The sequence below is a fragment of the Rhinolophus ferrumequinum genome, chromosome 10 (genome assembly GCF_004115265.2).
Source record: "Rhinolophus ferrumequinum isolate MPI-CBG mRhiFer1 chromosome 10, mRhiFer1_v1.p, whole genome shotgun sequence".
Taxonomy (NCBI): domain Eukaryota; kingdom Metazoa; phylum Chordata; class Mammalia; order Chiroptera; family Rhinolophidae; genus Rhinolophus; species Rhinolophus ferrumequinum.
Window position 1 is genome coordinate 3,815,969 of NC_046293.1, and position 26,834 is coordinate 3,842,802.

General features: G+C 53.5%; 1 protein-coding gene and 1 long non-coding RNA gene across 2 annotated transcripts in view; both read left to right on the top strand.

Moving 5' to 3' along the window:
* The first annotated feature begins 7,197 nt into the window (after positions 1–7,197).
* The window catches only part of KIAA0930 (KIAA0930 ortholog), a 39,108-nt gene continuing 19,471 nt past the window's right edge, over positions 7,198–26,834 (top strand). Inside the window, exon 1 of the mRNA XM_033118460.1 lies at positions 7,198–7,339. Coding sequence (XP_032974351.1) covers positions 7,276–7,339 — 64 coding nt within the window. The 5' untranslated portion in view covers positions 7,198–7,275. The remainder of the gene's footprint in view (positions 7,340–26,834) is intronic.
* LOC117029287 (uncharacterized) lies at positions 17,571–20,138 on the top strand. The gene is made up of 3 exons (XR_004424199.1): positions 17,571–18,440; positions 19,560–19,666; positions 19,773–20,138. It is a non-coding gene; the product is annotated as an uncharacterized LOC117029287 (long non-coding RNA).

Sequence of the window (26,834 nt, forward strand, 5' to 3'; positions counted from 1 at the left end):
ATGCCCACACGTGTGTGAGACTAACAAGAGTGAAGTGAAAAACATGTTTTTGTGTGAAACTGAGCATAACAAAATTGAGTGATAAACACATTCACCAAAACAACTTCTGGTTATCACCTAAGAGGTAAACAAGTCCTGGCAAACAACTTCTGGTTATCACCTGAGAGGTAAACCAGTCCAAGGAAAAGAGGATAAAAGCTAAACTCCAGAGCAGTGCTGTGAGTGGTCCGACTGGGCGGGCTGGCTGAGACCCTCTGCGAGGTGCAAGCCACGATACTCCGGGACTCTCCGAAGTTCTTCCCTGCAAGACGAGCTCTCCTCGGACCCGTCGTGGGCCCAGTAGCCTCTCCCAGACCAGGAACCTTTTCCACCTCAATTGACTCTGGGACTTGGGTCGTTATTCAATTTGATTCTATTCTGTATAACCTCTGTGCTTACCAGAGCACTGGCCTCTGGAGGAACATTGGCTCCCAAATAAAGCTGTGTTACTCTGTCTGAACCTGTGTGCCAGGATTTTGTTCCACACTAGTGTCACGAGTACCACACAGGGACTGTAGGGCCCTGACGAGGGGTTAATGTCCCTTGTCTTTCAGGAAGAGACTGAAATGCGGCGACTGCCCTTCCAGCTGCTTGCAACACAAGGATGCCTGGATCCATAAGAAGCTAGAAGAGGCAAGCAGGGACCTTCCCCTAGAGCCTTGGAGGGAGCTCAGCCCTGCAGACACTTTGATTTCTGAACCATTTCTGTCATTGAAAGCCACCCAGTTTATGGTCATTTGTTATGGCACGCACAGGAAACTTACACTCCCGTCTCAGTCTCGCTTATGAAGCACCTAAGCATCCCCTAGCTGTGACTCTCAAGGGTTGAGGGTATCTATAGGGGTGGGCCTCAAAACACGCCAAAATTTTTCCTCTAATCTAGCCCCTCACCTGCCCCTCCCAGGATGCACCACTGCTCCCAACACCTCCATCAGAAAAGTACAGCGGTGGCTGTAAACAGCTGTTGCATCCTCAACTTTTGTCAATGACCCGTCACAAAGTAAGTGCTAGATAAATATATCAATATGACTGAAGTGACACCAAAATATACAAACACAAACACCGCCTTCTTCTCAAGGCTCATGGGCACGTATCCCAGCTACACTGCACCCTGGCTGTGTGCCCTCGAGTAAGACACTGTCGTCTCTGAGCCTCAGTTTTGGCATCTGTAAAATAGGGATAATAATGGAACAATGCTGAAGCTCAGGTGAGAGTTCAATAAGCTGGATACAATGACCTTGGCACCCAGTTGGGTGTTTAAGAACTGCTGTCTTCATTCCCCCAACCCCTCAAGTGGACAATGAGTCGTTAATTTTCTTTCTTTTATTCAATGTTTGCCTTCTATATGCAGCCCCAGGCTGGGGGCTGAGAGGACGGGGCCATCTCCAGGCGTTCGCTGGTCTGAGTCATTCTTGCTTTGAGAGGTTGTGCCCACGTCATCTCAAACATGAATGTCCCCTTATTAAATGTAATTGTTTTCCCAAAAAAATTCAGAACGGATTTTTATTATTTTGTTCTTGCATCACTTGGCTACCTGACTCTGCCTCCGATGACCTTGGAGAAGATACCTAACCTCTGTGTGCCTCTGGCTTATCTGCAAAAGGGGGATAATGATGTCCCGAAGTCACAGAGTTCAATGTCGGCATTTGTCAAGTCATAAAACAGTGCCCGGCACGTAGTAAGTTCTGCATACGTGTTTGCTACAGGAGATAAAATACCAGTAACTTGTAATTTCTGATTTCTTATCAACTACCCAGAATTCTCCAAATTCTTGCTACATGAAAAAATATAACCCACAAAGTCATCTCAAACGTAGTAGAATTTTTATAAATGCGAAGTCAAAAATAAAAGTGACACGATGGTACGTCTTGTTGGTATTTAATGAATCATCTATTCATTTTAATTTCGCTCTTTTATTTTCGTGTTTTGCAGGAGTACACATGTTGGATGTTAATGCAATTTCCATCACCTCGAGGCGGTGAAGGCCGTGTGTTCATGGACCAGGGAAATGACTTCCAGGCAGGACCACTCAGAGCAGGAGGCTGGGGAGCCGGGCAAAGGAGGGCAGGCTCTCTAGCCCTGCCCTGGCTCATCCTGCCTGCCCTTTCCCAGTTGGAAAGGCCCAAGGGGACAGTTAGTTCAGCCTCCTCAGTGACTGATGGGAGGCTCAGGGCTCTGGAGCACAAGGGCCTTGCCCATGTTCAAAGGGTGTTGGTTCCAGGCTTCCTGAGGATCAAATGTCTTCCCCTATTTCTTCCCTGCCCACATTTAGCATGCCCCCCACTCCTCGCCATCCTCGGGTACCCTGCAATGGTACTTCCTGGCACTCACCCACTGCCTTGCAGTTCCATGAAGTGGGTCTTCTCTTTTCAAAGCTTATCATCCCATGCCCATTGTTCACTGGTTCTTCCCTCAGAAAAGAGATGAGTTGATGTCAGTTGGCATGTGTGTTGGTACCTCTTCCTTCCTGGCTACAGGAGGGTTCTTACCTGCTGCGTGATTTTTGAGCATTACTCAGCCTCTCTGGGCTGTCTTACCTACACATGAAGACAGCAGTGTTGGCCTCCCAGAGCTCAGGATTACACTTGTCCACACTTGGGACGTTTCTGGCATAAGGCAGTTCCTCAAGAAATGTAAGTATCTCCCCAACCCCCAACCTCATCAGGCACTTCCTCTTTCAGAATCTCCTCTGAATCCTTTATTCTCACCAACGTGTCGGTGCCTAACCATAATTTGAAGGTTACCCCCTCCAGGGAAATGTTTAGCAGGGATCTATTAAAAAAGAGTGGAGTGCTAGAGATGGGAATTTCTATCTTCAGACAACAGCTGAAGATGAGAAAATATCTGGAAGTGGGATGGTGGAAAAGGGGCTGAAAGAAGGGAGAAGGGAAGTGGTTAGACCTTTGCAGGTAGTTCACCCACTTTGGTACCAGGTGAGAAAAAAAACAGTATGCGAGGAGCTGTTACAATCTAGATCAGGGGGCGGTTGTATTTAATTTTCCAGATGAAAACAGGGCAGAGGAGCAAGGGCTCCCAGCAAAGGAGAACCATGAGTCATAAGGAGGGAGAAGTCAGGCGGGAAGCTGTTAAAACATGACGTGGAAGGAGAAGTATATTAATGGATTATCAGGGGTGAGTGGACGAGCCTTTGAACCTGCCCCTGGGAACCCATGCTTATGGCCCCAAGGTGGGGTTGTTTATAGCTGACTTTAGAGCTGACGCTGGAGGAATAAACTGCCTTTTCTTCTTGGGGACCAGGGAGAAAAGATAAATAGGTGGCATCCAACTATAGACCTACTGAACGAAGGCCAGGAGGGACCTCAGTGGTCATCCAGTCCCACTTGCCAATGTGCCACAGTAAAGGGAGGCCCGGATAAGAGAAGGTTGGCTGCCAGGGGCTCTCAGCTGAACAAGCCCTTCTCTACCAAGTCCCTGGGCCTTTCAGCCACTTAAAAAACAGGAGAAGAGTTCTCTGGGGGCATTTGTTCTTAACACTGACTGGCTCTTAGAATAAGATCGGTCCCAAACATTTCCAGATAAAAACGTGACCCATCAACACCACTGTCACAGTCATTGACAGGAGATTCGTATTTAGGGCATATCATACCGAAAATGAAGCAACTGGCCTCTTACAGCAGTTGGCTTGTGGTCGATCTTGCTTTTTGCTAAACTTTGCTTTATTATTGCTCTAGTATTGTTTGCAAAACAAACCTTGGGGAAAGAAGTGCTTGAGTAGAGAGAAATTCAGTGATTCCCTACATCTCAGGGCTGCTCCTTGTATTGGTTTTCTCCCGCTGCCGTAATAACTAACCAAATAAGTGTCTTGAAACAACACAAATGTAGTATATTACAGTTCTATAGGGTAGAAGCACGACTGGGGTCTCACTGAGCTAAAAAAGGGTGTGGTCAGGGCTGGTTCCTCCTGGAGGATGGAGGAAGCATCTGTTTCCTTGCCTTCTCCTGCTTCTAGAAGCCGACTTGTGGTCCCATCCTCAATCTTTGAGGCCAGCGACACTGCATCTCTATGACCCTTCTTCTGTCATCACATCACTTTCTGACCACAACCAGGAAATCACCTGCAAGTTTAGGAATTTATGTGGTTAGATTGGGCCCACGTGGATAATCCAGGATAATTTCTCCATCTCAAGGTCTATATCCCAATCACTTCAGCAAAATCCATTTTGCCGTGTAAGGTGACATAGTATATTCACACGGATGAGGGTGTGGACATCTTTAGGTGCGGACAGCTGTGGGGGGCCATTAGTCTGCTGACCTACGCTTAGTTTCTCACTGGTCTTTCAAAGTGCATTTTACTTCTTTGCAGAAAAGAACATTGTCATAATCATGGGAAATATGGCTCAACCAGAATTTTTTTCAAGGATTTTAAATCATTGTATTTTTATTCTATTTTTTATTCTGAATATTTATAATATATATAGAAAAAGTGCATACATCACATCTTGTTAATCAAGTTACATCTTGATTAATTTTTATAAACTGACCACCCCCATGTAATCAGCACCCGGATCAAGAAACGGAACGTGACCTGCAGCCCCAGAAGCCATGCTCACGCCCTCTTCAAGTCCAAAATATAACAACACTTGTGGACATTAAAACATTCCCTATGTGGACGATATCTGGAGTGTTATTGAAATAAAAGGGAGAGCGTCCCAGCAATGTTCATTGATTTGTTCAACAAATATTTTCTGGCACCTGTCTGGGCTGGATGCAAGGAAATACGGGCTGTGTTGATTCCATGCTAGTTCCATGGCACAGAATCTATGGAGGCCACTGTGGGTGTGAGGTCGGGTGCAGGAAGGGAGTTTGTGAAGCAAGGTAAGAACACAAACGCATTGGCGAAGCCTAACCAGAAGGCTTCCCAGGGCAAGTGGGCCTGGACGGTGAGCACAGTAGTGGAGAAGAAAGGATTTCAGGCAAGGGGGACAGCGTGAGCAAACGGATGGCAGTGGGAACGGGCAAGGCTTGTTGTGAGTTTTGGGAAATGAGTGGGATATGACCATTGGACTTGCCAGCCTCTGAGCCCTTGTGCCGCCATTTTCATTTCCCATTTCTCCCAGCTCCAATCTCAGCTGTCCAGACTGGAGGCCTTAACCCTCAGGGATGCAGGCCCAGAGAAGAGACATATATCCAAAGCAATCATTTGCTTCGCTAATTCCCACCTCATTCCACACTTTTTTACAGAGCCCCTACTTCCCAGCCCAAGCCTGGTACTGGGGACACAGAGGAGTCAGACATGGGCACAAAACTAGAGGTGAGACCTGAAGCAGGATCCAGACCACCCATTTCCTTCTTCAGGGCTGTTCCCATTTCCCACTCCCAGGCCTCCTTACTGCCCCTTCCACGAAGACTTTCTTGCTTCCCTATGAGGTCTCTCATTCATTCTTCATTCATTCATCTCACATTTAGTTATTTATTGGGCATCCACCATGTGTCAGGCACCGGGAACACAGCTGCGCAGACGACAGTTATTGCACACAGCAGACTGCATTAGGAAAAGTACACCACCCCTTCCTCCATGGGGAGCCAGGCAACAAACCACACAGAGCGATCCCAGTGTGATGTGAGAGGAGGTACTAAGTGCTGTGCTGTGAAGAAACACACAGCAGGGTAAGGGGCCAGACAGGGAGCGAAGGCGGCATGTTAGGTAAAGCGGTCATGGAAGGTCTTGGAAGACGTGACACTGGCATCCAAAGGAAACGAGGAAGCAAGTGTTATAAGGATGGGGGAAGCAGGGAAGGGGGTGGCGCCTGGAGGCAGGTGGACCTTCCTTGATGGGCCCCAGGAACGGGGGCTAGTGTGACTGCAGGGGGATGAGGTTAGAGATTTAGCTACTCGTTGGGACCCCAGCACTGTCTCTCCAGCTCCATCTCACCCTGTCCTTGGAAGTGGGCCACCAGGGTGAGGTCTGGGGAAGGCCTCTGGCTGTTGCTCTCTGGGTCTTCCTCTGTCAGCAGAGGCCAGCACACGCATGGATGACGGGCCAACCTCGGCCTTCGTCAGGGTCACAGGCCCAGCTGACCTTGTACCTCCCCACCCCGCAACCCCCTCCTACTTACGTCTGCACTCGTGGAGACACCCCTAATGGAGGCTGAGGAAACAGGCTCAGAGCCCTTCTCAACACCTGCACTGTGCCAGGCGAAGGAGTCTGGGGGCGGCAAGGGCTTTGCCGTCGTGTCCCCCATGAGACCGCTATACTGGGGAGGGAATAACCTCTTTCTGGGTTCTTCTAAGTTCCCAGCAAAAACCGGCCATCGCACCTTGATGGAGGAGAGGAGGGTGACAGCGAGGGGGTGTGGGACAAAGCAACCTTGTGCGGAGCGGCTGTAGGCGGTTGGGGGGTAGGGGGACGGGCCGGGAGGAGGCGGTGGGAGGGGCCCATATGCCCGAGAAGGTTCGGGGCGGAGAGAGGGCCATGGGGCTAGGGCCTGGAGAAAGTGACCACAGGCGAAGAGGGGCCAGGGAGCGCCAGGAGACGGTGGGCTGGGGGTCGAGGAGGGATCCCGAAAACCACTTGAGGAACAGAGTGGTTGGCGCCGGAGGTCGGCGAAGGCGGGCCTCTTGGGGAGCGAGGGGGGGCCAGCGCGGGCTGGGGGTTGGGTAGGGGTGGGGGAAGTTACCGGACGGGCCCGCGCGCACTCTGGGCAGAGGAGGCGGGGGCGGGGGGAGCCTGCTAGGTAGGGGGCGGGGCGGGAGGCGGCCGGGGGCGGGGCCTGGAGAACTGGGGGCGGGTCAGAGCAGCTGGAGGTGAGTGGAGAGGTGGTCGGGACCGGGCCTGACGGGCCGGGGGCGGGGCCTGACGGGCCGGGCGGGGCCGACGACGGGCCGGGCGGGGCCGACAGCGGCCCGGAGGCGCGCGGGCGGCGACGGCGGCGCGGAGGAGCGCTCGCTTCCCTTGGGCTCGGCGGGTGGCGGCGGCGACGCGCACAAAGGCGGATTGTGGCTTCACTGGTGCTCGCTGCGGGCGGCGCCGGGGCGGGGGCGGCGGGGCGCGCCGGGGGCCCCCGCGGGCGCGGCGCGGGCGATGAGCCGGGGCCCGGCATGGCCTCCGCGCGGCCGCCGGGCCGGGCCTGCGCCTCCGCCTCGGCGCCCGCGCCCGCGGGGCTCCGGACTGGGCCGCCCGCCGCCGCCGCCGCCGCCGCCGCCGCCGCCGCCGCCGCCGCCGCCGCCCCCGAGCCTGCGGGCGGCGCCGAGGACGAGGAGCGCTCGCTGCAGCACATGCTGCGCGCCATAGCGGAGGAGCGCGGCCGCCTCAGCCTGCGCCGCGAGGTCTGCGGCCTCGGTGAGTGGGACCCGGGGCGACGCCGGGGCGGCGGGGCTGGCGCGGCGCCGGGGGTGCGCACCTCTGCGTGTCTGCGTGTCTCCTTGTCTGCGCGTGTCTCTACGTGTGTCTCTGTGTGTGTGTCTCTCTGCGCGTGTCTCTGCGTGTCTCCGTCTCTCCGTGTGCCTCTGCGTCTGTGTCTCTGCGTGTCTGCCTCTGTGCGTGTCTCTGGGGCTCCCTGCGTGTTGTGTTTTTCTCCATGAGCCCTCTGGTCCCCACGTCTGGGTTTTTCCTGTGCTCCTGTGTCTCTCTCGTCTCTGATTTTGGTCCCAAGAGCGGCCCCCACGCTCGTGTCCCTGTGTCTCTTTCTCTTTCCCGGGTCACTCCGTGTCTCCCTCTTTCCGTCTTTCTCCTTCCTCTCTGTGGTTCTGCCAGGCCCCTTCCGTTCCAGGAAGCCGTCTCCCGGGCCTTGGGGCCTCAGTGCTGCTGCAGCGAGTGTGGGCGCTGGATTTGGGGAGACTCTTAGCCTATCACTGCAGAGCCAGGGCCCCGTCTTCCGATTCCTGAAGCCTTTGTCTTCCCACACCTGTCAGCACCCGCTGCTTCTGCTGGACCCTTAGCTGTAACTGGGGACCTGTTGGGCGGTGGTCCCCTGAACCCATGCGCTTGCCAGAGGGAGCAGGGCCTGCTGCCTCCGTGGGTGATTCTGCTCTCAGGAGGCCCTAATTCATAGGTCTGCCCTGTGAGGTGGGATGGGGTGGGGTGGCTCTTATTGTTTGAAGGAGCCTGGGGCTGCAGGTGTGGGTGGGGTCTCCCGCTTGGCTGGGTGTGAGGTAATCACTACTGATGGATCGTGCCTGGACTGGAGCAGGGGGAGCCCCCTCCCCTGTAGTGTCTGGTTTGCCATTTTCTCCATGCAAAGACCCCTCCCTTCCTCATATGGGAATGACTTCATAGCACGTTGTCTGCCACCCCCACCCCACCCTCATCCCCAGGCAGGGCTGGGATTTCTGAGACCACTGCATTGTGGAGAAGGGAGTGTCAGTCTGGAGAATCTACCAGTCCCTCCTTCATTCACCACTGGGGAAACTGAGTCCCAAAGAGCCCACAGATCCCCATAAAGTCACAAGGCATCAGGAACAGGGCACCCCCCCCAACCCCCGTGGTCCAGGCCCCTCAGCAGGCCACGCCCTAGAGGATGGATGAGGAGAGAAAATAAATTCCAGTCCTCCTTTGTGTAGGAGGCAGGCTTAGCATGAGACACTTCCCTTCAGGGAGCAGGTACCAGCCCAGTCTGCCCTGGGAGTGAAGCTTTTCTTCTGTGCTGGGTGGGGGTGAGCGTCGGGTGGGGGTGCCTACAAAGTGGGGATGGAAGAGGACATAGGTTTCTTTGGTTTGTTTTCTGAAAAGGGTCACGACTTAGTTTTGAGCAGAAGGACCCGCATTAATTCATTCAGCAAGCATTCGTTGAGCACCTACTGTGTGCCAGGCTGCATTGCCAGCCTGGCAGGCCAGCCTGTCACCTGGCACAGAATGTCTGAAATGGGAGGGTTCTAAGGGACCATCTGCTCCAGGCCCTTCCGCCCTTTGCTCAGCAGCTCCAGGCAACCCCTCCCCACTCCCGTCAACACACTCCTCCTTCTGCCCTCTGAGTATCTCTCCCCCCTGTGAGACAGTCCCTGCTCCAAGGAACCTGCAGGGCCATCCCCAAGAACAATAATAATTAGTTCTAGCAGCTGGCATTTACTGAGCACTTACTATGTGCCAGGCGCCTTATGTGTGGTCTGTCACTTTGATAGTGGAATATTATCTCCATTTCACTGACGAGGCCCCTGAGATTCAGAGAGGCGAGCGACCGGCCCAGGGACAGCCAGTGAGGCTGTGGCACAGCTGGGATTGACCCTTGGTCGGTCTGACCCCAGAGCCTGCCCCGTCCTTCCCCTCCCCCCTGAATGTGCCCAGCTACACCTTGCTGTATCTACTGCACTGCATCTGGAGAGAAGTGCCCTGTAGGAGGCTGAGGGCAGAGCCTGGTGGTCACGCATTACTGTGTCTCCTCTCCGGGCCACAGGTCTCCCTGTCCGACCGTCCCCTTGCCCCATACATCCCTGAACTTCATCCCTATGGGGCTCTGGTGCCCTGCACGTTTGGGCCTGCGGTTTTCTCCCCCTGGAAAGCCACCCCCTACTCACCCACCTTGCAGACACCTACAGGGCTCCCCTGAAGCCTCAGCCCCAGGGCTTCCGCCTGAGGACCCTTCCTCCAGTCCCTGTCGTGCTGCCCGTGGCCTCGGAGTGGTCTGTGTGGCTGTCTCCCCAGGTAGCAAGGGACCCCTCCAGGGCGTTGCCCAGTCTCAGCACGAGCCCATGCACAGCGGGCACCCAGGAAACTTAGCACACAGATGAGAGAATTAATTTCTGGACGGGGAAATGAAGGGCGTGGATGGCCAAGGAGAATGGAATCCTAACCTCTTCGGAGGACCTTGCGCTGCATCTCTTATTTGTCAGGGGAGGTCAATGGGGTGTTCAGCAAGGAGCAGGCTTAATAGTGGTTTGAAGCCGGTGGTTGGCCTGGGTTCCCAGACACGAAGCCAGAACGCGGCCCCAAAGCTCGTCTACATCCAGTGAGTCAGGAGACGCTCTCATCTCCACGTTACAGCTGTGACAACCTGTTACATTTAGGAATTCACTGAAATCTTGCAGACTTTGTTGTTGTTTAACGAAAGCTGGGGTTACTCAGAACTGCCATGTCCTCTGAGGTTGTTTTGAAGGTGTAAAGGAGGTTCTGGTGGAGGCGCTTGATCCTGGACAAGCTGTTGTCATTTCTGAGTCACAGTGTATGTCTAAGATGGGAGAAAGCGACTGGCCCCCTCACGCAGGGAGCGTCGCTTGGCTGTCATGATGAAAGGCACCTTGGAGATTCAAACCTGACTGGAGTCTTGTGTACTCCGGCCTCTACAGCAGAAGCATTCTTTGAGCACTTGCTCCGTGCCAGGCGGGGAGACTGGCCCTGATCCCTGCCTGGTGGGAGGGCACAGCTGAGCCGTGGAGAGCCGCCAGGTGCACAGGTGACTTAGCCGGAGTAAAACCCTGCCGGAAACAGCCGGGGCTGTGGCCGCCCTGAGCAGAATTTTGGTGTTTTGAGCACAGGAAACTGCTTGTGATTCCAGGTAGAAGATGAACCAAGCTGGCTGGCTGAGATAGCTTCTATGGGGCCCCAGAATCTGAGCTGGGAAGAACCAGATGGTGCGATGCCCAGATGTGTGATGCCGACATCTGGACCGAAGGTGGATAACACAGTCTGACACTTCTCCTGGGGTGTGGGCCTTCTCCTGGGCCCTGGATGTCAGCCCGGGCGTTCTGTGCGGGCAGCTCCCTCTCAACAGGGCAGCACGTACTGACATGACATTGGGTCAAGCCACCTGGATGTGACCTGGCCCCCAACCTGGGATGAGTCGTGGATAGACGCTGGGAGGGGAGGGGCAGACGTCAGGCTGGTTGTCTTTGGGCCATGGCGAGGGTGAGCATTTTTAGAGCTGTTTATACCTGGGCTGCCACCCCCGTTTAGGTGGCCTAGGGAATTCTCTATCTGTCTGGAATGCTGTGTGGCAAAAGGAGTGTTTTATGCTCCTATTTCCTTTGATCCTCAAAATAACCCTATCAGGTAGGCATTATTATACTCTTTGTCCTGACGAGGAAACGCTGGTATGGAGGAAAAGGAACATGCGCCCTGTCGCGTGGGTAGTCAGTGCCAGAAGCTGAGCCCAAGCTCTTAGCAGAGGTGAAGCCCACCCACACCTGTCCTCAGCTGGTAGCCCAGCTGTAACAGGTGTGCACAGCTGTCTGGCACAAGGTAGACCGGGGAAGCGTCAAGTCGATGTGAGAGAGAGAGTGTGTGTCCTTTAGAGGCACAGAGAAAGGAGCCACTGAGGCTGGTGGGGAGGGGTGTGCGTGGCCTTTGTGAGGGGCTGAAACTGGGCAGGACTTGCCTGGAGGGGGGAGGGCAGAGCTAATGGGGCTTGCAGGGGCAGCTGTGGGCGCTGAGGCCATCCCAGTGGTTGGGGGCCCCAATGCCCGGCTGAGAATTGGGCACTTCCTTGGCCGGACCTTAAGGAGCTTTACAGGAGTTTGACTTGTGGGATGGCCTGTGCCAGAGGGGCCATAGCACAGCGGTCACTGCACACCTGCTGTGTGCCAGCCGCGCGGTCCCCGCAGCCGTGCCTCCTGTAGGTAGCCTCTGTTATCACCTGGGTTGCAGATGAGAGAACCAAGCTTCAGAGAGGAAAGTGCCTCATCCACGGTCCCTGGGAGGTGGCAGAATCGGGGGTCGTGGGGTTCCAGCTGAGGCCTGTTGGATGCAAGAAGCCATTTTGCAGGGTTCAGGAATGAGCCCGAGCAATGAAGAGGGAAACAGCTTTCCCGGGAGCGTCTGCCCTGTGCCAAACTGCGTGTGCCAGGCACCTCATCCCACCCTGTGATTTGGAAAAAGGGCCGTGCAGCCTCGGCCTGGCCCTTGTTCTGCCAGGCGCCGTGTAGCTGGGTGTAAGTGGAGGGTTGGCGGGTTTCAGTGGGAGGTGTGCTGGAAAGGAGAGTGGGGCCTAAACACACCACCCTTCGGGGCCTCTGTGTCCTCAGCTGTAAAGCTGTGACAACAAAATCTGTAGGGTCATGGGATCACATAGGAAGTGACAGGCACCGCCTCAGGGAGCAGCGTGGAGTAAATGAGACGCGGCAGATACAGGCCCAGTGCGGCCCTGGCATAGGGTTGACCCTACGTGCAGCTGCTGCTACAAAGGACACAACCTGTGGCCCAGTGCCTGCACGTGTGGTTACGGGTGGAATCGTGCTTTGAGCTCAGACTGCTCTGCAGTCACTAGGGACAGTTTCTGGGGCCCCAGGCCCTCCTGCCCTAAGGCAGGCAGACCCAGTTCTGGGCCAGTGGGGTGGGGAGGAAGTGTGACCGTTTGGAGAGGTAGCGGAGTCTCTTTCGGTTCCTGGGCCTATTTTTAAGGCCTGTGGGTTCCGGCCTTCATCCGTCTCTGGGGCCGGAGCAGCCAGGAGACTGCCAGTGGGCAGCTCCACTCCGAGGCGGGGACTCGGGGACTCTGCGTCCTTTCAGAGAAACCTGAGGATGTTGGACTCACTTTAAAAAGACCGAGGGTCACAGCTGCAGGGACCAAGGGCTCTGCAAGGCCGGAGGGTAATCAGCTGTGTTGGCACCGCCCCCCTCCCCGCCCCTCCCCCAGCCTGGCCCAGAGTGCCTGTTCTGTGGCCTCGGACAAGTCACGTCCCCCCAGGTGCTGTCAGCGTTGACCGCCCTTGCTTATACGGACCTCCTTCACTGAGCCGGGCAGGCTCGTGAGCACCAGCTAAGCCATGAGCCACTTGTTACAAAACAGCCTCAAAAGCCCCAGTTGTTTTCCAATTAAAAAATGTTACACGCACAATTATAGAAACTGGAGAATAGAAGAAATGGAAAAAAATTACTCATAGTTCCAATCACCCAGAGACACACAACTTTGCAAAGTCTTGGTTTCCAATCTTTTTAAAGCCTTTTTAAAGAATACTTGATGTTCTATACATAAAGTTTCTTAATCACGCTTTCTTACTTAAAATTCTTAAAACATTTTTCATGGTGTTCCAACTCTCAACATTATTTAAATGACTACACGATAGTTCGGTGGATGTGCTGTAATTTCCTGAATTGGTCTCGTCTTGTGGGAAGCTTAGCTTGCATCCAGTTTTGCACTGTTATAAATAGCTCACAACAAACCTCTTTATTTGTGCAAAGGTTTCTGGGTTTGGATGATTTCTTTAGACTAGGAACCTGGGAGGCTGTCTCTTAGAGGCTGTTGTCTGACCCCCAAGGGCAGGGCTGGGACCATAGGTGGACATGGCGGGGGACAGACAGATGTTTACCAGACTCAAGGAGAACTGTTGAAGCAGTTGGTACAGAACAGGAAGAAAGGTGAGCAGCAGGAGGTGGTGATGAGCTGAAGGAAGCAGGGGCCCCTGTGTCCCACAGGCCGGGACGGGGGCCTGGAGCTGAGTGACATAGGCCAGGCCGGCTCTCCGTCTGCACCCACAGTCCCCCCTGCAGCCGGCAGCTGCTTCCCCTCCCTTCCATTCTTCTTTGCCCATTTCACTTCTCACCCTCGGAGACAACAGCCTTGGGCCCAGGTCTGCATGGGCTGCCTGTGCCAAGGCCCGCTGGGTGCAGCGGGAAGCCGGTCCCGGCCCTTCGCAGCAGGGGCTCGTGTGCAGGAGGAGAAAGCTCTGGGCACGGTCAGGTTCTCCTGGGCAGGAGCAGACCTGACTCAGAGGCGGCTTCTGCCTGAGCAGCTCCTCCTCGCAGGGTCTGCGGTGAACTGGTTTGTCCCCGGCCTCCTGGCTTTGGCTCGGGCACCGCAATGTCCTCTGGGTCACAGCCTGTCCTGGGGGAGCTGGGATGTACAAGAAGGATCCCGAATTCTGCCAACCTAACCCTGGACAGACAGGTAGGGGAAGCTCAGACAGGACCCTGACGGACAGATCACAAGGGAGGGGGCCCTCCCACCTGTAGCCCACCTGTACAGACAGGTGAGGACATGGAGGCCCGTTAGTGGCAGGGCTGGGTTTCCTTATTTTCTGAGCGCAGGAACAGGGCTGGGGGTGTGGAGAGGAGAGCAGTCCCAGGATGGCCGTTCCAGGGCCCAGCTGGCCGCAGATGGAAGCTGGGGTGTTGCTGGCCGACCTGTGGACCAGGGGTCGGGGCTCCTGGGGTGGAGCCGCCCGGCTCAGGGCGGGACCCTTGGCACAGTCCAGGCTGGCAAGAGAAGCATCAGCCCGGTTTGGGAGGGATCCCATCCTTTTAGAAAGGGAATCGTGTGTCTGGCAGGATACAAGACAAACAGCCAGCTAGCCTGAGTTTTTAAAAGAATATGTTTTTTTTGCCGCCCTTGAATAACTGGTGAAAGCTTAAGAAATGTCTGTTGGCGAAGTAAGGGGGGGGGGCTTAATTTTTAATTTCTTGTCTTGCAGATGGAGGTTCTGTTACTGTTTAATGTAAAAATTTTGGTTTTTGGATGTGATTTTAATCTTGAAAAACACTATTTATAGTTGGGACAGTTCTATGACAGAAAAAGTGAGAAAAGCAGAATACAAACCACTCTTTCTGAAAAGCATGTATTACCTGGGTAGTTAGAGAAAAGCCCGATTTTCACCAAGCGCTCACCCTGCCACGTCTGCCTGGGTCCTCACAGCTGTGCGGAGCGGGATGCTGGGCGGGTCCCCCCCTGTTCAGAGAGCCCCCAGGGGTCAGAGTGACAGGCGGACCTCGAGTGCGGCGCTCCTGGCGTCTGCCTTCTCGCTCTCTAAGACAGGCACTCTGCACAGGCGCTTTTGCAGCAGCACAAGACCCTGCTGCTAATGCGCCCCTTCTCTGCCCGTCTGCCCCCGCCAGGTGTCCGTGTGTCGGTGTGTGGTCACCATTGCCTCCGTGCTGGTCAGTTACTGAGCCCTGGGGGTGCAGAGCTGACCTGGGCCTGGGCCTGCCTCCCAGGAGCTGAGGCAGGTCAGCGGGCGGTGGCCCACAGCCATCACGGACCAGCCCTGCCCCTCCCCGGGTCCCCAGGGCCCGGTTGCTGACTGCCCTCGGACCTCCGTGTCCCCTGGAATGTCACAGGTGCTGGCGGCTCAGTCCGGCCCCACACTTGCGGCTGCACAGCCTTCTCTCCAGCTCCCAGGTGGTTAACCCGCAGGCGCTCACGCCCCTCCTCCAGCCGTGGCCGAGTTCTGTCCTGTCTCTGAGCCATCCCTCATGCCCACCTGTGCCGCCTCTGCCAGTCGCCAGGCCTGGTGCTCTGTGCCCCCACAGCTGCCACTCCCGACTGTGTCATACTCTGCTGCCTGCACCTTTAAAGATAGCTTGAGGCCTGAAAGTCAGAGGTCACGATCCTTTGTCACCTGGCCCTGCTGACAAGCTAATAAGCCCTGGCCATGTAATTCTATTTTTGGGGGGGTCCTCCACATTTTGCCACTCCCTCTGCCTGGATTTGCCCCCCTTGCCTTGTCTGTTGGGGGAGCATCACCTCCAGGCCCCCCTGTGGCCCTTTCCTGACCCCTTGATAGAATTTGCCATCCCCTCCCTTTGTTCTTAGCTCCTGCACCGATTTGTGCCACCAGTCCTGTGACACCGTGTAGCCTCCTGTGTGTGACTTCCTTTCCCTTATCACCCAGCTGCCCTCCAGGGCTGTCGGTACTGGCCCTGCGTCCCCTGTGCCGACTCAGTAGGTGGCCCCATGAGTGCTGCCCAGGGAAGGGGCTGGGAGGGGAGGGTAGTGTGGGTGATGGATCGGTGGACAAGTATCTGTCCAGTGAAGAGGGAGAGGTGGCCTTGGAGTGGGGCGTTCCTCACAGAGGGCCCCCCTGGGCAGAGACAGTGGGGAAGAGGGCAGGGAAGGCTCAGAAATGCATTTTCCCCAAATGCTGTGCCGCTTTGGGGCAACGACTGCAGCTCTCTGGGCCTCCACTCTCCTGGCAGAATAGGACTGGTTACTGCTCTGCCTCCACCTGGGGCAGAGGTCGGCCCCCAGCCCTGGAGCATCAGCGAGCGTCACAGAGGCTGCCGGTGACCGGTGACCGGTGACAGCGCTGGGTGAGTCCAGGGCCCTGCCCACTCCGCTCAGCGTCCTCTTACACAAAATGGGAGCCGAAGCTTGACCTGGAGCACTGTTCTCAGCCCGTGCTTCTGGGACACGTGTTCACTCGTCCGCACTCTTTATCACCTAAAACCAAGCCTAAAACCATGTGGAAAGCAGGACCGTTACACCGTACGCGCCTCAGGGAGCTCAGTGCCACTTGCTTTGGTTCAGGGACAAGGGAAATGAAACAGGAAGGGGCAGAAATAGGAAGAATCATCTCCCCTCCCCACAAACACAGAACTAGCCGTGTCATCCTCCACTCAGAGCTGCAGGCTCACATTTGGGGCTGCAGGTTTCAGTCCTGCCCAGCCCCCCAGCTCTGTCTGCAGGGCTGCTCGGTGAATCCACAATTTGTCTGCAGTGGCTGGTGCCACCCGTGGTCCTGAGACTGAACCTGACCCAGGAGGAGGGGAGCTCCCCCCCAACCCCACCCCCTGCAGCTCTTTGGTTCTGGGAGTCCCGCTGTCCTGTCCGCGGCAAATCCCGAAGAGCCAGCCTGAGCCCAGCTACCTGCCGCCGCAGGATGCAGGCCGAAGTCGCCTTCAGCTGCCCTGAGTCCAGCAAGATCCTTCTCTGCCGAGGACAGTTGACACCTCCTCCTCTTGTTGTGTGCCCGGTATTGCGTCCTCCTATAGCCACCCTGTGACGAAGGGGTGTGCCCCATTGGCACATGAAGGCAATGAGACTCAGAGAGGTTAAGGCACTGGTTTGGGTTCCCAGCGCAGGAAGCCTGTGTTTGGGACCCAGGTCCCCTGCAGGCGCGGCTGCGGCCTGTCCGTGTCTCCCAGGCGAGGCGCTTGGTGCCTTTTCTTTCTGTGGCTTCACCCGGGTCTAGTGTGTGAGGAAAAAGCCGCCCTCTGCTTCTCCCAGTGAAGGCAGTCTTAGAAGAAGAGTGAAGGGGCCGTGGCAGAGGAGGACGCTGCATGGCAGGCGGCTGGGGCTGAACAAGGGAGCTGTGGCCCCCAGGCGTGGGGAAATGGGACAAGGGCCTCCTGGCATGTGTGTGGGGGTTTAGTTTCCAGGAAGAATATGCAAATGACATTGGACGTGGAGCGACTGAGGGGCCACGTGTACGCTCGTGTCTGTCCAGCGCCTGGAGGTGCCAGAATCTGCGGTTTGTGTGTGTCGTCAGCTTTGCATCTTGGCACATCTAACGTGTGTGGTGAAGGTCGGGCTGAACCCGAGAGCTGGCAGGAGCGAGGTGCTGGGGCACGGCAGTGAGCAAGACGGCCGCTTTTGCCGGGACTCACCGTTGGGTGGGTTGGGCCAGTGGGTGCCTGGTTCCCAGCTCCGAGTCTGGCGCCGTGAGTGAGGCGTGAAGAAATGAGTCCCTCTAGGTTTTAGTGTTTCTACTGATCAGTGAGCTGGTTGGAGCAGCTGGGCTGTGAGCATCTCTCGCAGGCCCAGGCTCGGCTTCTGGGGTCCTGCAACAGGCCTCATGCCATGTAGCACTTTGGGGTGGAGGCGGGAAGAGCTGGAATGTTGACTGGTCAGTGACCCAGGCAGTGGGGAGGGTGGGGGAGGTGGGAGGTGGGGTGGTTGGGTCACGGCTCCTGTCTGGGATGGGGCACCTTGTGTGGGTGTCCGAGGAAGCCTGAGACCACTCAGGAGCGTGGCAGCTCGTCTTGGAGGCCCCTGTATGTGTCAGAGCCAAGCAGTGAGTCAGGAGCTTGAGCAGGGCCGCAGCGATGAGGCTCGTGGGAGGGATTTGAACGGGGAGCGACTGTTCTGCCTGGTGACTGGTTTAGGCAGGATCGAAGCTGGGAGGGAACAGTTGGTGGGGAGCCAGGTGTGACATCGTGTGACAGTGGCCGCTGGCTGCAGGGCTTTGCAGGCATTGCTGTTTTGGAGAGTCCGGGGTTGCTTTTGGGATCTGCGGGTCGGGCCGCTCTGGCAGAAGCCCCACCTTGTGAAAGCAGCCCCAAGGTCAGGGCCAGGGTTCCTTCCTCACTGAAGCGCAGGCCTCACGCAGTGGCCGGCTGAACCCCACCTGGATTCCAGACCCAGCTCGCATCTGAGTCACCTGGATCAAGGGCTTCTGGTTTCCTTAGCTGGGAAGTGGGTAATTAGGAGAGCCCAGATGTGATCTGAGGGCTGTAAAAGCACTTGTATTTCCCAACATCGTACGTGTGTAAGAAGGGATCACAAGTCACTGCCGGTGGCAGCGTGGGCTGAGTTTCAAAGCTGCTGTGAATGACCTGAAAACTGGAGGTTTGTCACAGTCACCTATTTGTTTAACATCCACCGACTCCCTGATGTGGGCCCTGCCTTGCTGGGTTCCACGTCACCCTGTCGGCGGGTGGGACAGGGTGGGAAGGGACACTCCGGTGGTTAGGAACCAGTGTGACAAGGCCACGGCATAGAGTTCCGAGCTCGGGGGCAGATCTGGGCTGTGGTCTGGCTCTGCCATGTACTAGCAGCGTGACATCAGCGTGACAGCAGGTGATTCAAGCCTCAAACCTGTTTCCTCCTCAGTTAAATGAAGGTAGTAATTGAATTCACAGGGTCTTGGTGAAGATCAAAGGAGGTAAAGTAGCTCAGAGGGACACCCAGAAATGGAAGCAGACGGGTGCTTAAGTACAGGTAGCAGTGGGTCTGGGAAGGCCCGGTTTGGGGGTGCGGTGCTGTGGATGGACCCTGGGGAGGTAACAGATGTGCTACCCCCAGAGGCCAGCTGGTGTGGCCTCAGGCCCTCAGTGCCTCAAGCAGAGGGGTTGGTGAGGACGGACAGGGTGTCTGCTCAGGGAGGGGGTGGGCATCCCTCGGACTTCAGGGGTGTCTGGAGGGCCCGGCTCATCCAGCAAAGGAGCTGAAACTCTTCCTGAAGAAGGCCGGGAACCAGGCCGGGCCTGGGCTGTCCTGACCCGGCCGCGGCATCACTAAAACCCCATGCTTCCCTTAGGTGAGCGCAGAGGGCCGGCCAGGCCTGTGGGATTGCTCACGTGGGGACCCATCTGACCAGCTCTTCTCCGTCCAAGTGCCTTCTCAGGGCAGCCCTGGGCCTCTTTGTCTTGTGTGCCCCAGGGAGGCTCTGCTGCCAGTGGGGGCCACGGAGAGGCACGAGGTGCTCAAAAGGCCCATTGAAGGCCCACAGAGGCCCGTTCATTCAGCTCTGGCTGCCCGGGTGGGGGGTGGCCACGGGCCAGGGGCTGCCTTGGACTCACCCCAGACAGTCCCGCATCTGTCATGCGGGCTCTCGGTACACACGCTGCCCTCCTGGCCCCCTCCCGGCCTTGCTGCGTGTACAGCCTGCCGCCCCGCCCCCCACGCTCCAGGGCGCAGGGAGCGGGCTAGAGTCCTCTCCCAGTCCCAGCCCTGGTGCTCGGCAAATGTTTGTTCCTGGTTAAGGGACGTGTGGGTGAGTGGGTTCAGTCAAGTGCCAGCTCCAGCCAGCTGTGCGACCTGGGGCAGCTAGTGTCCTCTTGGGGAAATACAACCTGCTTTCGTGGAACAGAGAGGTCAAGCAGGTGCGTGTTTAGCACAGCGCCTGGCGCGCAGGAAGCCCAAGTGTTACTTACATGCACAGTGTATTTATAAACTCACTACAGAATATTTGAAAAGCAGGAAAAAGTGGTCATTCCGCCCCTCTCATCACTAACGACTACGGCCGTTTTGGTTTGTTTTCAGTCTTGCCAGGCATTGTTTTGAAAGCTATTTTCTTCATTCAAGTATGTATTCACACTTTTCTGTCCATTTTAAAAAACTTTCTATCATAAGCATTTTTCCAAGTAACTGAATTGTTATTAAAAAATATTTTTGTTACTTTTCAAATAGGTAAATATGGCCAGGGCACCAAATTCAAAGGGAATGAGAAGCGTCACACTGAAAAAAAAACCACTGTCCTTTCTGCCCTGTAGCCTCTCTCCAGGGGCCATGGTGACACCGGCGATGACGTGAACAGCACTTGCCAGCCCGGGTGCCTGCTCGGCGCCCTGCGTATCCACTAATGAAAACTCCCAACAGACCCAAGAGCTCGATTCCACAGCCAGCGCCGGTTTACAAGTTGGGAAACAGACACCGGGTTTGGGATTATTTGCTGGTCCCAAGGCCAGCTGTGTGCTTTGCAGCCTCCCACCCCACAAGCTTCCGGGTCATTCTGAATGGTTCACTTTACTATTAAAAACCTCTCTTATTGTTCTACTCCTCACTTTTTCCCTCACTTCATTTATCCTAGAGATCTTTCCATGTGGCTACAGATACGCAGCTTCAATTCTTGTAAATACCTGTGCAGTATCCCATTCGACTATGAAGGATTTCTAGTTAATTTACTTACCTATTGAAGGGATCGTTTCAGTACTTTGCAGCCAGTGCTATAACAATTACATAATTTTACACACGTGGGAGTGAGGTTGGGGGAAGGCCTCAGGAGTGGAACTGCTGGGTCAAAGGTGTAGAGAAGCATTTGTGCTTTTTGTTGCCCCGCGTCGCTCCATAGTGATTTTATCAGTTGACCTTCTACTGCCAGATGTGAAGTCCCTGTTTCTCCACACCCTGTTCTACCTGGAGTGTCATCAGGTGTTTTGATATTTGCAAATCTGATAGGTGAGAAATAGGATTTTGTAGTTTTCATTTCCATTTCTCTAATTGTGTGCAGTTGAGCCTATTTTCCTGTTTTAGAAGCCCTTTGTATCCCCCTTAGTTTTCCATTCTATTTCATTTTCTTAGGTATTGTATGAAACTTATTCTTTGTTAAGGAAGTCAACTGTTGTCATGCAGGGTCGCATGCGGGGTCTCTAGTCCCGCTCCCCGCACAAGAATGCAGGATATGGTGAGGCCACAAAGGAACACGCACGGAGCCATAGATAGGGGAGTCAGACCACTATAGTCTCGCTGGCGGCTGGGTTGGAGACACAGGGAGCAGGAGCCACATGATCTGCAACCTGCCGTCCCCTTCTCTGAACCCACCTCACTTGCTAACTGCACTCCGCCTCTGCAATCCACAATCCACACTCCGCGCTTGCCAGCGTAGCCACGGCAGTTACATCAGTGGCTAATGGTTAACTGGTAACAGCCGATGGCCAACTAGTCATAGCTGATGACCGTGTACTACCCGAGCCAGCACCTTTCCACGTGAGGCCGAGAGCCTGGAAACTTTTCTCTGGGGCTCTGTCCCCACAAGTGTCATTTAAGAGTTCCAATAATTTTTCCGGTGTGTTGTATGTGTGGGTTTTTTTCCCTCTAGAAATTTCTTCATGTAGTTCATCATTTTCTTTGATAGCTTTTGTGTTCTACTTAGAAAGGTTTTTCTCTCTCTGAGAATAAAAAAATTCACTCATGGTTTATTTCATTTTTTATGATTTTACTTGTAACATTTAAAAGTTTTGATTTTTTTTGAAATTTATTTTGGCCTGAGCAGGGACCCAACCATATTCTTTTTCCTCAGCTAGCCAGTTATCCCAAGAACAATTGTCAAAGAAGCATCTTCATCCTACCGATTTGAAGTGCCATCTTTACATAAACTAAATTACCATGTGTTTTCCTTCTCTTTACTCTGTTTCCTGTCTAGTGATGCACCAGAACCATCCTGCTTTCATTAATCATTCAGTTCATTTCATTTATTCATTCAATCAGCCAATATTTATTGTTTCCTGTAGGTCAAACACTGTTCTAGGAACTAAGTATACTGCTGTGAGCAGAACGATCAAAGAGGAAAAATATTCAGACCTTCCTGGAGCTCACATTCTCTGTTAAAATGCAGCTCGGTTCTAGCGGGGCAGGTGTTGGCGACCTGTGGCTCCATGCCCACTCCGGCCTGCTGCCTGTGTTACATTAAATAAACTTTTATTAGAACATAGTCTTGCCCAGTTCTTTATGGACTACTTCGTGTAGCTGGTTTTGTTGTGTTGAGAAGGACATATAATCTGCGGAGCCTAAAGTATTTTTCTATTTGGAATTTTACAGAAAACGTGTGCTGGCTCCTATACTAGGAAAAGACTGAAAGCAAACAATAAATGAGTCAAATGTTTACTATGGCATATAGTGACAGCTGCGATGGGGAAAAATAAAGCAGGAAGTAGGATAGGAAATGCTGGGGTGGGGTTTGCAATCTTAAGTAGGGTGGTTGGGAAGGTGGGAAGGTAGATGTTTGTATAGAGAGCACAGGGAGCTAAGGAAGTAAGCCTCTCAGAGAATTTTGAGCAAGTGGCAAGAACTGATTTAACCCCAGGACCAGTTAGGAAGCTGGCGCAATACGACAGTCAGGAGAGGACGGCACTTGGCCCAGGTGGAAGAGTGGTTTGTGAGAAGTGGGTGGGCTCCGGCTTTGCTTGAAGGTAAAATCGATGAAATGGTACAGGGATAAAGTCAGAGAGTTCTGCAGGGGGAAAAGAAAAAGATGGTAGAAAGGAACAAATCTGTAAATTAACAAATCTGTTCAAGAAAACGAGGACTGAAAAGTTCCTTTTGGAGTCAGCTTCTGATGAGTCGGTAGCTGGAGGGCGGCATGGGGTCAAGCGAGGCTTTTGGTCTGATCTTAAAGGTGGGGGAGTCTTGAGTATGGCGTTTGTTAGGATTCTTTTGGTTATAAGTGAAGAAAGCAGTCCGCGGGAGCCCAGACAGGAAGAGGAGTTTGTTGGCTAACAGTGTGTGTGGAAGGGTTGACAGCCCAGACCTCCAGAAGGACAGGAGCACAAGTGCAGCGATTCGCATGGCCCCGTCTTTCCAGCTCCATCCCCGGCTTCTCTCTGACCATTACTTTCTCCTGCAAGCTGACGGTGACATGACGGTTAACTTTCTAGTATGTTTTAATATCCGATAGGCGTCATGTCCCCACGTCACTCTGAATTTTCCTGGCTGTTCTTATGTTAAAACGTTCTCTTGGCATTTTTTATTGGGTCATATTAAATTGGTAGATCAAATTCGGTAGAATTGCACCCTCTATGATTTGAATATTTTTAGCTGAGAGCTTGGTCAACCTTTTCAGTTGTTCAACTCTTTAAAAAATTCTCAATACACATTGTATCTTCTAACTGGGAATGCTGGTTTATATCAGAGGTGTTGTTTCTGGATGTACTGGTGATTTTGTACCCAGATACCCTATGACTTCTGTTTTGAAGTTTGAATAATCTTTTAATAGATTTTATTTTTTTTTGCATTTTCCAGATCAGGTATAATATCATCTATAAGTAATGTTAAGTTTACTTTATATACATAGTTTATGTTGTTATGTAGTGTAGTGTTGTTATGTATGTTATGTAGTGTGTAATTGCAATGTTTAATACCTTCAGAACAACGTTAAGAACCGTGGATTGTGATAATACTTGGTTTCTAACTTTTCCTGGTTGATATATATTTTGTGGAAGTATCCATTTATTTGTCTTTTATGGCGAATTTTTAAAAAATCAAGAATGGGTTTTGAATTTTACTGAATGTTCCAGTATCTGTGGGATGATCATGTGTTATTTCTCATTCGAACTATACATGTATGCTGCATATATGAATAGATTTCCTAATATTGGACCATTCTTATATTCCTGAATTAAATCCTGCTTGGCCATGGTGTATCCTTTTAATGGATTGCTGGATTCTTTTTAATACTATATTTAAGATTTTTATGTTCATATCCAGGAGTGACCTTTGCCTGTAGTTTTCTGTGTGTGTGCGTATGCTGTTTTTGGTGTCGATGTCATACCTCCTTGTTAAAAAGAATTGGCAAGTTTCTTAGGCTCTAAAAATGTGCGTGTAACACTGTATTTCTTGAAGATTTGATAGAGTTGTCGGCTCAGAAGCATCTCGCCTCCTGCTCCAAAAGTACTTTTCTGGCAGTAGATCCTGGACAGTGTTCCTTGTTGTAATACAGGCCCGTCCTTTTTAATGGCTGCACACTGTTTTCATTAGGATGTTACCATAGCTTGTTTACCCTATGTGGTTTGATGGTCTGGAAGAGGATTGGGGTGAGTTTCAAGACATGCCTCCTAAAGTCCAATTCGTGATTACTCCAAAGGGCTGGTTAATGGAAAATGGTTCCATTATTCATAGTCAGTAGCGGTCTTCCGTCACTGAGTCTTAGTAAGTGTCAGGTGCTGTACTGAGCACCTTGTAGGATCTCATTCGGTCTCCATGGCAACTGCGGGAGGGAGTTGCTGATCTCCCGATTTTATTGATAAAGAGACAAAACAAAGTCTGAGAGGTTAAAGTAACTTACTCAAGTGGGCAACATTCAGGAACGGGAATCAAATCTGCCCTTAAACTACAGTGTCACAGGCTTGTGCCAGCCCCAGATCGGGATTGCATTATTACGGAAAGCCTTAGAAGATAGAAAGTTCCCTTCCTGTTCAGTATTCATTTCAAGAATCACCTCTGTGGGACATAATTTCATTTTGTTAAATTGCCGCTCTGCTGGGCAGTGGCGCCCACAGCGCCCGCCGCTGAGTGCCTCGTCCGATGGATGTCCTTCCGGGGATTGTAGAAAGACCTGAGGCTACATCAGAGCTCGGAATGGCCACTGGGCACCCCGCTGTGGAGCGAGGTCGGGGTTTCAGGGCATGGACAGGGCTGTTCCTAGGGCTCAGGCGCGCAGTGGGAAGGTTTGGAAGAAGCCTGAGTTCATTTCCCAGCTGCCCCCCAGGAAGCCTGAGGGTCCCGTCAGCCTCGTGTCTAAGTGGCCAGAGGACTCCGGTCCTGCATGTGCCCACGTGTGGGGCCTTGGAAAGGACGTGGGGCTGGGTTTGAGCCCCAGATGCCAGCGAGCCACTGGATCCCCGAGCGTCAGTTGCCTTATCTTTAAACCGAAACTGAGGTTTGAAGTTAAACTGTGAGTATCCCCGCTCACCAGTTACCATGAGGATCTGAAGAGGTAACATGTGGAAGGGCTTTGTAAACGCTGAGTGCAGGGCTGCCGGGAGCTGTCATCACTGCTCGGCGCTCTGTAACCAGTACAGGCACAGCGCGTGTCGTGGGGCCTCGCTTCACTGCGCTTCACAGATGTTGCATTTCTTTTTTATAAATTGAAGGCAAGACCCCCCACCCGCAAAAACAGAGTAGGACTCGCTTTCTTGCAGTAGTTTGGAACCAAACCCTCGGTATCTCCCAGGTATGCCTGTGCTGTTAAGCCGTTGGCACTGCTGTGTCACCCACTCAGTGTCATGCAGAAGGAGACAGAATGTGTGGCAACAGCGTCCCAGAGCCTGAACTGGGGGGAGGGAGGCCTAGCTCCCCGTCCTCATAGAGCTCTGAGCCCTCTGTGCAGCCCCGCAGCCACTAGTCTAACGGGTCTTCCAGGTCTGAAGTTTGAGGACAGTGGCTTCCAGAAGCAGGTCACTTCCCTGAGGCAGGGGTGGCAGCAGGATCCCCGCAGCCTCATTGGAGCTGGCACATGTCAGGTTTTCAATACAATCCATCCTCATTATTCATGGATTCTGTATTGGCAAATTCACGTACTTGCTCAAATTTACTTGTAACCCCCAAATCAGTCCTTGCGGCACTTTTAGTGGTTAATTGCAGACATGCAGATGGGTGAAAAATCTGAGTCACCCAATGTGCAGGTTTCCAGCTGAGGTGGCACAAGGGTGCACTCTGCTTCCATGTTCCAAGTGTCTGTAACGAGTGTCTTTCATGTCTGCTTAGTGCCAGGTGTTTTGCATTTCTGTGCTTTGTGTCAGTGACTTTGCTGTTTCAAATGGCCCCGCTTTGCGTCGTGCTGAGGGGCTGTCTAGGCCCAGGCAGGTGATGGGCCTTATGGAGAAAATAGGCGTTGGATGAGCTTCATTCAAGCACGAGGTGCAGTGCTGTTGGCCTGCAGTTCATTGTTAACGAGTCAACGATATATTAAGGTGTCTTTAAACAGAAACACATACAAAACAAGGTTATGTATTGATTGGTAGACAAAAATCCTGTGGCCAGAGGCTTGAAGGAACCTTACCTTGTATTTCCCCTAGGAGCACTGGTTTGGGATTTGCTAATTACTTTGGTGTCTGTGGCTACTTTACAGAACAGAACTAGGAGGAATGAGAAAGAAGGTGGGGAATCACTCCTGCTGCCGCTGGACCCCTGCCCAGCGGGGAAAGCCCGCCCTCAGGCACGGCGCTGTCCGTGGTGCTACCCATGTGCTCGCTCGGCGTCAGGGGACTGCATCTCTCCCCGAATGTATGCACTGGGTTCAGGGGGCGGGTAAACCTGCACCCCTGGAAGCCAGATGTCAGGCAGACAGGGACTGAGAGAGTTCTGGTGGTTAGGGGACTATCTGTTGGAGTGGCAGCTCCCAGGGCTTATCACCCAGGGGATTTCTTGCTGGGCAGGCCTTGGGAATGGATGCCAGGAGGAGGGGGTCACCTGTGGGAGATTCCCCAAAGGTCCTGTTACCCCTCGTGTGTTTATTCACACGCAGTTACGGTACCACGTGGTCCAGGGACACTGGAAGGTTTGGGATCCAGTGAACTCATCAGATCAAGCCACATTGATGACAAAGACATGCAAAGCAGCTGTGCAGAGGGGCCCAATGAACCCACAGGTGGAAGGGACTTTACAGCTTACAAAGGTTTTTCCTGTTGGCTGGACTCTCTGCCCCGGTCCTCATCACTGATGGTGAAAGGCGGTCGGTTAGACCCATCTGACAGGTGGGCTCACTGAGATTCAGAGAGGCTCACTGAATTGGCCACCTGGCTGGCTAGGGAGGAGTAGAGTCAGGCCCTGTCCTCAGGTGTGTTTCACTGCAAATCCTAACACTGCTGTGCCTCCAGGAGTCAGAATCCACTCGGTCTTGATCCTTCCTAGCTTTTGGACTTGGACTTTGGGGTCTCCCTCCCTCCTAGCCTCCCTGTGAAGACAGGGATTCCCTTCTCCCCACACGTCTCCCCACTTTCTCTGTCTTTGATGAGCCTGATGACATTCATCAAAAGT